General features: G+C 46.4%; 2 protein-coding genes across 2 annotated transcripts; one reads left to right on the top strand and one right to left on the bottom strand.

Annotated features, from left to right (window-relative positions):
- Positions 1-7: 7 nt before the first annotated feature.
- LOC135809328 (uncharacterized) lies at positions 8-1,247 on the top strand. Its single transcript, XM_065322661.1, has 3 exons — positions 8-540; positions 845-972; positions 1,166-1,247. The coding sequence occupies exons 1-3, from the start codon at positions 92-94 to the stop codon at positions 1,228-1,230; spliced, it is 642 nt and encodes a 213-aa protein (XP_065178733.1). The 5' UTR covers positions 8-91; the 3' UTR covers positions 1,231-1,247.
- LOC135809327 (uncharacterized) lies at positions 1,162-8,953 on the bottom strand. The gene is made up of 9 exons (XM_065322660.1): positions 8,632-8,953; positions 7,655-7,810; positions 6,862-7,005; positions 6,046-6,469; positions 5,547-5,738; positions 4,813-5,018; positions 4,188-4,548; positions 2,519-2,619; positions 1,162-2,240 (listed from the first exon to the last, which is right to left on the bottom strand). Exons 1-9 carry the CDS (start codon positions 8,947-8,949, stop codon positions 1,701-1,703), a joined length of 2,442 nt encoding a protein of 813 aa, XP_065178732.1. The 5' UTR covers positions 8,950-8,953; the 3' UTR covers positions 1,162-1,700.
- Between the last annotated feature and the right edge of the window lie 3,294 nt (positions 8,954-12,247).

The following is a 12,247-nucleotide window of genomic DNA, read 5'->3' on the forward strand; positions in this document are numbered from 1 at the left end:
GGTTCATGGCGACACTAGCCGCTCAGCACTGCGTGTTTTATTTTTCCAGCCACTGCGTTTGCTATTCCGTATTCGACGCTCTTGACTTTGCATGAACTCAGCAATGGCTGGCAAAGAGACCCCGACCAGTTTGCGTACAGAAGCCATAGATGTATTAGCATATGCAAGGGAGCCAGAGTTTACCACTGAAGAGCTCCAGAGTTTCCGTGACGGTGGCGAGGAGCACGTTGAAAATGAGGAGGAAGCTGCTGCTGCTGCGAGCGTCGAAGAAGCCTGGCCTCCCCACACCAGAGTCGGCAACGTTTCCTGGTGTGAATGTACATGCTGCGTGCAGATGGAGTGTAGACTGGACTGCATATGCTGCCGTGAAGTGGGTGCCGTGTTGCAGTTCCTCTCAGGCACCGCACAACGGTGCGTGTCTGAGACGGAAGAGTTCCAGACAGGATGCCTAAATAAACACGTTTTGACCATCGCCTTGCGCGGATACCTGGACATGACCAAGCAGCTGTGCAACCAGCCGCCGACAAATTTTGACAATAGGTGAGTGAGTTCAACTAACTAATTACTTCAACTTTTATCTTGCCTTAGCTGTGGGGACAGGTGTGTAGATCAAACTATAAAAAAGGTCTTGGGAGGACTGGGGCGAACTCGGTGCCTGTTCACAACTCACAAGTTCTCAGTAACAGTCTACCGTGAGTGGCACTAACAGCGCGGCCGGATAAACCTGTCCCCAACAGGTGTCTATTTTCTTAGATGGGACTGGACTCAGTGAAAGTGTGCTGTGCTGTTCAGTCCACTTTCATGAAGTCATGATGGATTGAATATTGTGTACTTCCTTGCCCAGATCATTCAGATATGCTGCCTACCGACAGGTAACGTGGATGATCCATGGGAAAATGGGTCGTGGTGTAAGATGTCGTATTCCAGCATGCCTTGTGGGAGCAATACGCCAGTGCTTTCCAAACCCTCCGGGTAAGCAGTGATTTCTTATGGAGTGAATATAAATACGAGTGAAATGTGGCAACTCCATTGCTTGGAAGTCTTATGAACTTGGAGATGTCAACTTATAAAGATAAATGAATGAACGCTTCGGGTGCGGATCTGCCTGCCTGCGTGCATGTGTGTGTGTGCGTGTGCGTGTGTGTGATGACAATTGTCTGTGAAGGTGTACCGTACCATGGGTTTGAAGAAGCCAGGGATGAGGCGGATACTCAGTGGCCCGAAGATTGACATCATAACTTTTAGAGGTAAGCAATGACTTGCCTTCTCTAATACTTCAATGTAAAGAATAAGCTATTTAGGATTCCTGAACGATAGGCATTGAGGACTGGCAACAAAATCAGATACATGTGCACAGGCATAATCTCCGAACATGCAAATTGGACAACACACCATTTGTTCTTGTTGGTCATTACTCCTTGCAAAACACTTCCACCACAACTAAAACGAAAAGAAGGGAAAAAGGCCAGCAAAGGCACAGCATGCTCGCACCATCACATATACGTACACGTGACACAAAAGGTATCATAGTGCGAGCATGACTCATACTCATAGTCACAGCACATACAGCCCGGCGCAGTTGTACAAGCGAATGATCGCGGGCACAAACGGCTTTAAAAAACAAATAATTTATCATGAGAGCAGCTCAAACAACTACAGGTTTGAAGCGGAAATAAAAATAGAGCTGTGTTGCCGTGTGTTCATATTTGGGTGGGAACATCGCATTGAACAACGCACTGCTGTTGTCCTTCATCTTCGCTGTCCTGGTCTTCCTCCTGCACATACCCTGCATCATCCTCTAACGTTACTTCATACTCTTGTTCCTCTTCCTCCTCTGGTGCAACTGATGGTGATGCTTCTGCTGTTGCTGCCATTGCCAATCTCGTTTGCAGATTGGCGACCACTGCTGCCTTGACTGGAGCCCCGCGTCGCGACACGTTGACAGGCTTACACTTCTGGATGGGTGGCACTGTCAGCCTCTTCGTGGCCACATCACTGACCTGCTGCATCATGCTGTGCATGCATCCGTATTTCTTTTCACTGTAGATTTTTTTGGCCACGAAATCACCCTTCACTCGAGAAAACTGGACCTTGTACTGTGGCTGACCTTTTGATGTTGCCTGTTCTCTGCCAGCATTGAAGTTATGGTCAAGAGCAGCAAGCTGGGTGCGGGCCTCCATTCCCTCTCTACTGAATTGAATTCGCTTCGGCATGTACTTCGTCATCATGCTATGGTACACCTGCATGCACATGACGAACAAGAAAGTTATTCAGGTCACTGATACCTGGTTCTGACTGATATGCTCCTTATGTCAATTATTGACAGAACTTACGTATGTTATGGGAACACAGTGCAATGCTGAGTGAGTCAATATTTTAGTACCACTGCCAATATGAGCACGGCGTTCCGATGGTCGGTCTATGTTATGGCTGGTGTAAGGATAACAGACATTCTCCCATTGGACTGTTGGATATTTGTAAGTAAAAGTCATATATCCAGGATCCATTTCCTCCTTACCTCTAAGTTTCCAGTGTGCTGGAAATCTGACAAATGCATCAAATCTGCCAGCAGTCTCTTGTCTTGAACAACTGATTCCAGAACCTTGTAGGCTGGAGACCCTAAAGAAGTGAGAAAGATAAAAGAGTCAGAATCTATACTGCCGGTCTACTGTTAATTTTGTGTGAGTGGGTAAAAGTGTATACGTAAATGTTAGATGCTCAGACATTGTATTGCTCATGCTTGACTTATTGATAGGGGTGTCATCGAGTAGTAGGGTACCCGTGCTACCCGTAATTAGAGCGGATATTTTAGGGTAGCAGTTTACTGAGTACTCCTGAGAACCCAATCGGGTAGTTGCGGTACGGTGTTTTCACAATGGTGCATGTAAAAAGCATGGCTACTTGCTTACTGTACGCTTTCTATGTAGCGCAAGTGCACACGCACTGTACAAACCATGTCCGCAAAAATACCCGATAGGGTGCCCGTGCTACCGGATAGAAATACGATTTATTCCCGTAGCTATGCAGAAGACGTTACTTCAGTAACGTCTGGCGCTAGCCAGGGTCCACACAGCTTTAATTTGGTATTTGTGTGTTTGTTTGTTTGTGTCACGCCTGGCGCTATCCCGTATCTGACGGCAAAAAATCATAGGGATGTTATAAATTTTTCAATTCTATTTTTTTCAGGCATATCCTTGGATTCGAACCCGCACTATCGCCCTACATGCATTCGCCCATACACTTCGCATTCATACCCATTCTTCCAAGTTGCTTCACGTTATGATCTTGCGTTTGAAGGCCCTATTTGAATATTGCGGCCAGCTGTATGTGGCCAGCTGTGTTTGTTGGTACGGTACGGGAGACGGTGTCGTATTACCCTCGATCGTACCTGTCCCGTACCTATCCCTACCGTACCGTACCATCAAAGACGGCTGGCCACAATGCATATTCAAATAGGGCTTTCAAATGCAAGATCATAATGTGAAGCAACTTTGAAGAATTAGTATATATGCGAAGTGTATCGGGGGATGCATGCAGGGCGCGATAGTGCGGGTTCGAATCCCAGGTTATGTCTAAAAAAAAAGGAATTTTTTAAAGAATTTTATAACATCCCTATGCTTTTTTTCGTCTAGGTCATCAAGGCAAAAAAGCATAGCGTAGGGCCCTGAGCTTCCAAGCTCTCTCGTTTTTACCTGATCTCATTACCCGGCCAAACCCCTACCCGTTGCAGCCCTACTTATTGAAATTCAGTGCTGCCAACTTTCCGTATTTTCCGTATTTGTAAGGAAAATCACTCCTTCGTCCGCAGTGCGGAATTGAAAAATGGTATGGAAAATTGAAGAGGATCGATCAGCCACCGATACTTATGTAGAAGCATGGCAAGCGGAAGCTGAGCGATGAATATCCCTGTGCCAAAGTGAGCGCATACCATGCTTCGACTACATGTAGCACAAAATATCATGTCATCACGGGTACAAGTCACACATGTTTTGCACTAGCAAAATCAGCCACCGACAAGCATGTGGGTGTCAAAAAAGCACAATACAAGCAATGCATATGACAGTACTCTGGTAGTACGAAAGGAGACACTGCAACATATGGAAAATCAGTCCGCAAAGAAAGACCCAGTTGGTTGGCAGCACTGGAATTTGATATTGATAGCGACACAACTTTCACGCTTTACTTACCGGGTGTCAGCCACTTTTTCTGTCGCTGCTCATCAGTGGAAAGCGGAGGATGTGCACACTGCGTGAAGAGTGTACCCTCAGTCCAGCTATGTCGGTTGACGATGTGGTAGAGGACTGAGTTCCACTTTTCACGCAGCAGCACAGCATTGCCTCCGCACGACCGGGCGCAGTACCACAAGTGGTTATTGATGGCCGGTAACCACTCGAGCAAGGCCTGCTGGTCTTTCCTCCTGCATCCTGCCCTGATCTTGGAGGCGACACTCTTGGCATAGTGCCATACATCAAACTGATGCTTGATGGAGTGGCGTCCTCGCATCTCCTTCTTTATGCTGGGGCTCCGGTCAGTGACAACAGTGGCAATCTGGAGAAGGGGATGAAGCACGCAAATGTACACATACAAGGAGAGAAATTTGATCCCAGAGGGTGGTGGCGTTCCCACGGCGGATGCGGAAAACTCGGCTTCCAGCCGAGTCTCACGCAAACCGTGAAATTTAAGGAGAGAAATGTAGGATTTGTGGGTGTTTTCCTCAGGGTCATAAATCATCAAAACAAGCAGAACTTCAAAATTAGATTGCAAGTTGCACATTGTTTTAAAATAAGGAAAATATATCCAATCTGTACACACCTTCAACCCTTGCTCCAAACAACGGTCAAGTGTGACAACGAATCCCATCTTCTCCATTGCCACTGAGCTGGTTGTGTCCGTGGACATCGCCAGATGGTAATCAACAATTAGGTCGGATGCAACATCCATGAAAGTGTATGTCCCGAATCGTGCGGAATAGCCAGGGCTGTCACACCTGCCATCTCCAGCTAGAGTGAGTTGTCTGCCTACAGTGCAGCATAACAAAGATAACATATGCAGAAATTTCCTCCTGCCCTTCAACAAAGTGTGGGTACTCCCAAGTGCCAAAATTCTGGACGTGAAAGCAAACAGCTAAACATACTGATGGGTTTTGCTTTTGCAAGTATGCATGGTGTAGTGTACATGTATGTGCTGATGATACACTCATGGACATTTCTTACGTCATCATTATCATCAAACTATTGACGTCACACCATGCGCAGATAATTTTAGTATGTCTGCCTTTTTGTATTGACACACGGGTCTCCTTGTTCTTGTTACGTTGACATAATTTACTTGCAATTGTAGTTGGTCTTCTTCTAGTCTCCATGTAATCGATCATAGAATAAACCGAACCCCGTCTCTAGCTGAGACACTACACATGGCCCATGGAATATTCACTGGTCAAGGCAGTGAGCAGATTCTCCTGTACTGTTCTCCCTCAGCATCACAGACAATCCACCAATGCTGCACTATATACTACATAGCATATACAATCAGCAAAGACCCCTTACCTAACAAAAGTGAATGAACACGCGTACGCTCTGCAAGCCATGCCGCTTGGATAACTGGAAATACAAACTTCTGTTGTATTGAAAAGAAGGTTCGTCTTGACATGAATTGCAAGTGGAAAAATTCAGCAAACTTGCTGAATTTACTGTAGGTGCCGCCGCACAGAAGGATGGCTGCTACGAGCAGAATAGAACCTGCAGTGCAAAGTGCCAACATTCATGAGTACACACAGCTATCACTGTCTTGATCACGATGTGCCGGAGACTTAAACGTCATGTATAATGTTTGCTGGTCTCGATAAGATTTCAGCATGCAGCCCTCAAATCCCAAACATCACTGACACTCCCATGAACCATGGTATTTAAAATTAACAAAACCCTCCTGAATACAGCCCCTCCCAACTAAATGCAGTGCCAAAAACCTCGCCAAGTTTCAGTAATAGGAGAAAAAGGTGATTTAAAGAAATGGAAGCCAGAAAATATTGGAAAAACATGTACTCACACAGTGACTGCTGCTGAGCCTTCCCCGTGGTGGTGTGGGACCGCCAAATGACGTCACAGTCCTGCTCACATATCATCTTCACCACTAGCATAGGACCAACTAAGGTTTTGGTTCGACAGATAACTTTCCCTCCGCACTTGGGGCAGTACTTCATTAGCATAAAGAGGGATGACTCACAGACAAAGTACATGTCTTCAGGTGATGTGTCACTGGCTGGAGGCAAGCTGTCGGATTCACTGTGGGAGGCTGAACTATCAGTGTCTGGCACGTAGTCTGATGAGTTTGATATTATTGTCTCTGTGCTAGAAACTTGGATACCAGGTGCCACTTTGACGGGAGTAGATGGTTGGAGAGTGCTGATTCCAGTGACTGTTTCCCCCCAGTCCACCCTCTTCTTCCCTGCCTCAGCTCCCGTAATGCCCACCTATGAAAGTAGAGAATTATACACGGGGATTATAATCAAATCAATATGAAAGGTAGGATGAACAAATTCTACTATACCTATGGTCCTAAGTTATAACCTACTGTTCAAGTACTGAGTATACATGTTGTTCTTCTGAAGATACACGGAACACCTTACACAGACCATCCTCAAAGCAAGTGGTCAGATCATGCAAGGGGGCATCGTAAAATTGTATTTATTTGTACTATTTCAAAGTAGACAATCAGCAGAGATGGGCACATACATATGTAGCCTTTGGAAATAACTCCAATACTCCAATACTCAGATAATCGGACTCAGACTCTGCGTTTTGCTGCCACATTTCCCCCATAATCTAAACCTAACAGGAAATTACGTAAACGCATAGCTGTTACCTCCATGTCCTCTTCACACACCATCTTTGCAGCATCATCATAATCAGCCAACTCTGGAGCCGGACCATGAGTCGCTGTCACTGCAGTAGCATGCACTTGTTGTGTTGAGCTTGGCTCTGCATGTGCAGGACTCGCGGCAAATGTCTGCGTGGCAACAAAAACCATTATGCACCTGTTAGGCATTTTTCACTTCCCTTAGGCCACCCTTTGTTAATTCATTGTTTAACGTCCTTTTTTTCGCGAAAAGGTACGCGGGAGGGCAGAAAAAAAACAAAAGCCCATTCCAAAAACTGGAAACCCCAATCAAACATTTTGACCAGTAAAGCATGTGATATATACAATATATCTGGGTCTAACGGCACTTGCAGGCATAGAACAACACTCTTTGATGGTACATTGGAGCACATGCCTGATGAATCCAACAAAACAGGTACATAGCATGGAGTTAGCATGTCATGAATTCATTACATCTGGATTTTTACTAGGACACACACCGTACGATATTTAAAAGCCAACAAAAAAAAGAAAAAGAACACAAGACAAAGGCATGCCCGGGAGGCAAGATTATAAGTTTAAGGTTATGATCGGCACACTGTGAAACTACACAATCATGTATTTACAACTTCGCATATTATTGGTACTACTACTTTCTTGTTTTTTTTTCCGGTCGGAGGCAAAAAGGTACGCGGGCGCGGACGTTAAACAACGAAAAAAGAAAGGGTGGCCTTACAGATAATTGGACTGATTGAGTACTACAGATACTTAGTATGACTGTAATGGTATGATCGCTTACCTTGCCACTGTCCACTGCATATGCCGTCTTGGTAATGCTATCATGGCCATCCAACTCAGAAGTTGGGTATTCCGTGGCTGTGGCAGTTGCAGAGGCTACAGGAGGCTGAACTTGATGTTGCGGAATTGACGGTCCCGTGTCTGCTTGAGGTGATATCTGCAAAGACACGGTAAAGGCAACTGTTGTAATTTTTGCACTTATGTAATAATAATAATAATAATAATAATACCACAGCACGCGTACAAAGGCCAAAGAACAATGCATGAGAATACACTGAAATTAAGCCAAGTCCGCTTCTGTCTCCAGTCAACAAAAACTCATCCATAAACAATGTCTGATCAGAGTCCATTTCGTCTTGTCTGCAGCAAATGCTCGTGCTCCTTCTAGGTCGCTGGCATTCTTCAAAGGGATGTCGTGCCCTGCCAGGTCCTTCATGATGGTGGTAGGGAGAGTAGCCGCGGGACGGCCCCTTCGTCCACGTGACCCCGCTTGAAAATAGCAGGACATCGCAAGGCAAGGGGGTGACTGCTCACTCATCCTCAGCACATGGCCAGTGAGGCTACGTCGTCGCTTGGCAACAAGCTCCGACAGTGGCTGCGAGCCACATCTGGAATACAGATCATCATTCGTAATTCTGTCTTGCACTTATGTACTAAGGCCAAACAATATGCATCAGTCCTAATTAGCCTTTTCGAGCAATTCGCATACAGCATATCTATGAGTTTAGTTTGGCGAAGCTTAGCGTCCTGGCTACTCTGAAAGCACATGTCTGCATACAGGTAGTGGAGTTTTGGTGAAAAGTACACGTTATTCAGAGATTTTTGACCGCATGACTTTATTCAAGTAACAGTGGATCAGGGAGTGTATGTGCCGAACTGAAACACTGTATAACAGTCACAGTGCTTCACTTCTCCTTCACTAAAATAACCTAGAGCGGAAACACATTCCGCATCAGGTGCCGGTATAAAAGCCCGTACCTTATTTGGTTCCCTTTTTTGTTGGTAAGTAGACTTCCGTCGCTTCGGCGGAGGCGGATGGTGTGGCCAAAGTCTCAGGGACGGGACAGCGGTTGGCTTCAGATGTAGCGTTGGCGGAGTATTAGCCGAGGGCACGTCCGCAATAAAGTCGTCTGGATGTACAAAATGAGCAGAGCAGACCGCGCAGGTATCGGGCAGAGTAACCCTCCTCAGTGCTCTCACCCAAGCGGCGCGTCGTTTTGCCTCTGCGGGGAGTCTGTGAAGGGAGATGCCTCCACCGCTACGATTTCCGCAGCCCACAACGGCACAGGCAGGCATAGCCGGTGGTGGAATAAAACAAAAACGAACACAAGGTACAGAGCTGCTAGCGTCACCATGTACCAAGAAAGCGAAAGGACTTCAGACTTGATTAGCAATGTAAAAACAACTTCAAACAAAGACTCAAAGTAGTGGCTAGTGCACGACTGTATTATGCAGTGCAGCACACTTTGAACTCTTCCCGTTGTTGTTGTTGTTGTTGTTGTTGTTGTTGTTGTTGTTGGTGGTGGTGTTTTTATTTGAATTCGCAATACCACCCGTCCCTCCCGTCATGCACCCTTGCCGACATGTCTGGCTAGCCAGGCACAGCGCATTAGTTCTTCCGCCTGTTTCTACGCAATATGGCATGCGTTCTATTTCTTTCCTGGCGGCAGACAGATGGAATGCTCTTCCCACTGACTGCCGTCAGGCCCCGTCTCTTACTCTGTATGTAAACATGGTAAAAATTCACCTAGGGTTCCCAGTAAAAAGGCAACGCCTGTTGGGACTCCCCTAGTAAAAATAATAAAATCTACTACTACTAGTGTACTAGCCGGCTACATACATAACATAGCTAGACCGAGAGCTCATTCGGTGAGTTACAGTTGTGAACTCTTGAACCCTGGATGAGAGCGAGATGCCGGCATGCCCTCTTTCGTGTCACAGACTAGATCATAGACTGTAGCCGGCCGGCACAGTCAGTGCACTGCACTGCATGCACTGGCACGGTGACCAGGCCAGTGACTTTTGTACGCATCGGTACGGGATCTCGTACGGGACCGTATTTTACCGCGTTCGATTGGGAATTTGGGCTGAACGCTATATCGCAGCCTCCTCGGACCAAGACCATTCGATTTAGCGTCCAAAAGACTACAACATATGGACCGATCGTGGTCACCCGTGCTTTTATAAGAACGAAACGGCGTTTTTAGTGACTTTTTGCATACAAATCCCCATCTAGTAGGGCGCAGTCACCCAGTTTCGGTGGAAGTGCGCGTGTTCGATTGGAAATAAAGAAGGAAGGGAGCGTCTCAGCTTCCTCGGACCAAGACCATTCGACTCAGCACCCCGAAGACTACAACTGGTGAAAATTTGATTTTAGGGTATACTTCCCCTTTAACTTCCCCTTTAAGGAGGCTCCGAACAGTTGCGCAGCGCAGTGTAAAAAGGGCACCTCCGAAATCTGTTTTTTGCCGCGAGATTCGAAAAATGTTGTGTTCCATGCGGAAACAAGCTGTTGTTCAGAAAGAAGTTTTTTGATTTCTCTGTGCTCGCAGTTGTTCCAGGATGTAGTTCTACTCGTTACAGTGTTTCTGTAGCCGTGGCTGTTTCTACACTGGAAAGAATCACTGGCCATGGCTAGTGCTAAACAAAGGCAGTTCCTACGCTGCTTGATTTTTTTTGAAAGCTTTGTTGAAGCGGTACGATGTGGCCACGAAGAACAAATATATTACTGACGAAGAAGGGTGAGAAAAGCAGGCTGAAGTCAGTGAAGACATCGATGTCGAACGTAGTGATACTAGTACTGGCACTGGAATTTAGCATGGACTACCTGTGGAGCGTGAAGTGGCTGCCCACTCGCTGGTAAGTGGACCCACTTGCAGCTCCAGTCGCACGAGTGCCGTTTGAAACTGTTTCTGTGGATCCTAGAGTATCCTGAGCTCAGTGGACGACGCATCTCAGAGCTGCTGAACTTACTTGGGCTACTGTCCCTGTACAGGAATGAGGTTCGTGTCAACCACTGTACTGCACTGATGGTGTAAGGAAAACGCTGGCCAGAAGCTTGTGTTCTGAACCAGGGACGAACTTCTAAATCCTGCTTTTGTAAAAATGGGGATGCCACAACTAAGATGTGCACACTCAGGTGTGTATTGGGTAAATGCCTGTGGTTGATTATTTTGAATCCTTTTCTATGCGCAAGTACATGCGTTTGTGTGTGTGTGTGTACGCGCGCATGTGTGTGTGTGTACGCGCGCATGTGTGTGTGTGTACTCGCGCGCGCGCACGAGTGTGTGTGTGTACGCGCGCGCACATGCGCGTGTGTGTGTGCAAGCTGTTGAAAGGTGTAATCCGAGCACAAGTTGCTATGTCTAACGTAGTTTGTTCGCTATCCTCGCTTCAGCGTTGGGCAGGTGTACGAGTGTGTGTGTACGCACGTGTGTGTGTGTGCGCGCGTGCTCGTGCCCGCATGTGTGGGTTCGCACGCAATGTTGATCTGGGTTATGCACATGTCCCCACGAGTGCACTGTGTGCATGTGCATGCAAATGTCTGTGTACATGTATGTGTGTATGCACGTGCATGTGTGCGCGCGTGTGCAAAGCTAGGTGTGGAAGGGGGGGGGGGGGCTCACGGTGCTGGTTCTGTATGCCTCTCTGATGTCCGCAAGGACAGTGTGGTAATGGCTTTACAGTACAGGAGTTGCATGTGAATGCGCATTTGTGAACCGTATTTGAGACACAAAAAGAATTGCCGAGAGAGCATGACAGTACATTACATGTATATCGTATATGTGCACGCCAGCGTGTGTAGATGCATATTGCCCTTCATGCGATGTTTTTCTGGAGTCTGCTGCTATCAACGCAAGTGACAACCAGCAAATGCACGCCCAGTGCAGTGGCTGGTCTTCAGGCTTTTATTTACACTAAGTCCTACTATGGACTAGTAGTGTTACAATGATGCGTGCATGAGAGTGCGTGCATGTGGGTGGGTGTTTATGTGCGTGCGCACGCGTGTGAGTGTTTAGTGTGCCTTATTTTGAATGCCTGCTTTCACATTATTCATGTGCCAGTTTCATGGTCGAGGTTGTTATGAAACCTCGCTGCCTTACATGTACATGTACACTACTCGTATATCAATGTGCTAGGACTGAAGGCTACATGACATACATGTACATGTAATTATACATGTACCTTTCAAAGCACAGACTGTCTGGTATGTCCAAAGGAGGTTGCAGCATGAAAATAACTTCTTCTAAAATAATATTACCATACTACCATGTCATTGGTAGTGATATTCAGTCAAGAAGGCAAGAATGGTCAGATTTTCTAAAAATGCTATTTCAGAATTGGCCTAAAAATACCATATTTTGATACCTATATTGTTTGGTAGGGGCCTAAAGTGCCTGGTGACACCATCAAAACTGTCCATTATCGGTTTCCTTGGGGCTCAAGGATCACAGAAAGCCACAAAAATCAATATGTCCATGGACAAAATGTTGCAGGCTGAACCATTTCACAATTCAGCACCCGATGGAAATTTCGGTACCCGTAATTTCGAAAAAGTGGCTCGCCAAGGGCAAAACCAAGACGCAGTCTATCT

The sequence above is a fragment of the Sycon ciliatum genome, chromosome 2 (assembly GCF_964019385.1).
Source record: "Sycon ciliatum chromosome 2, ocSycCili1.1, whole genome shotgun sequence".
NCBI lineage: Eukaryota > Metazoa > Porifera > Calcarea > Leucosolenida > Sycettidae > Sycon > Sycon ciliatum.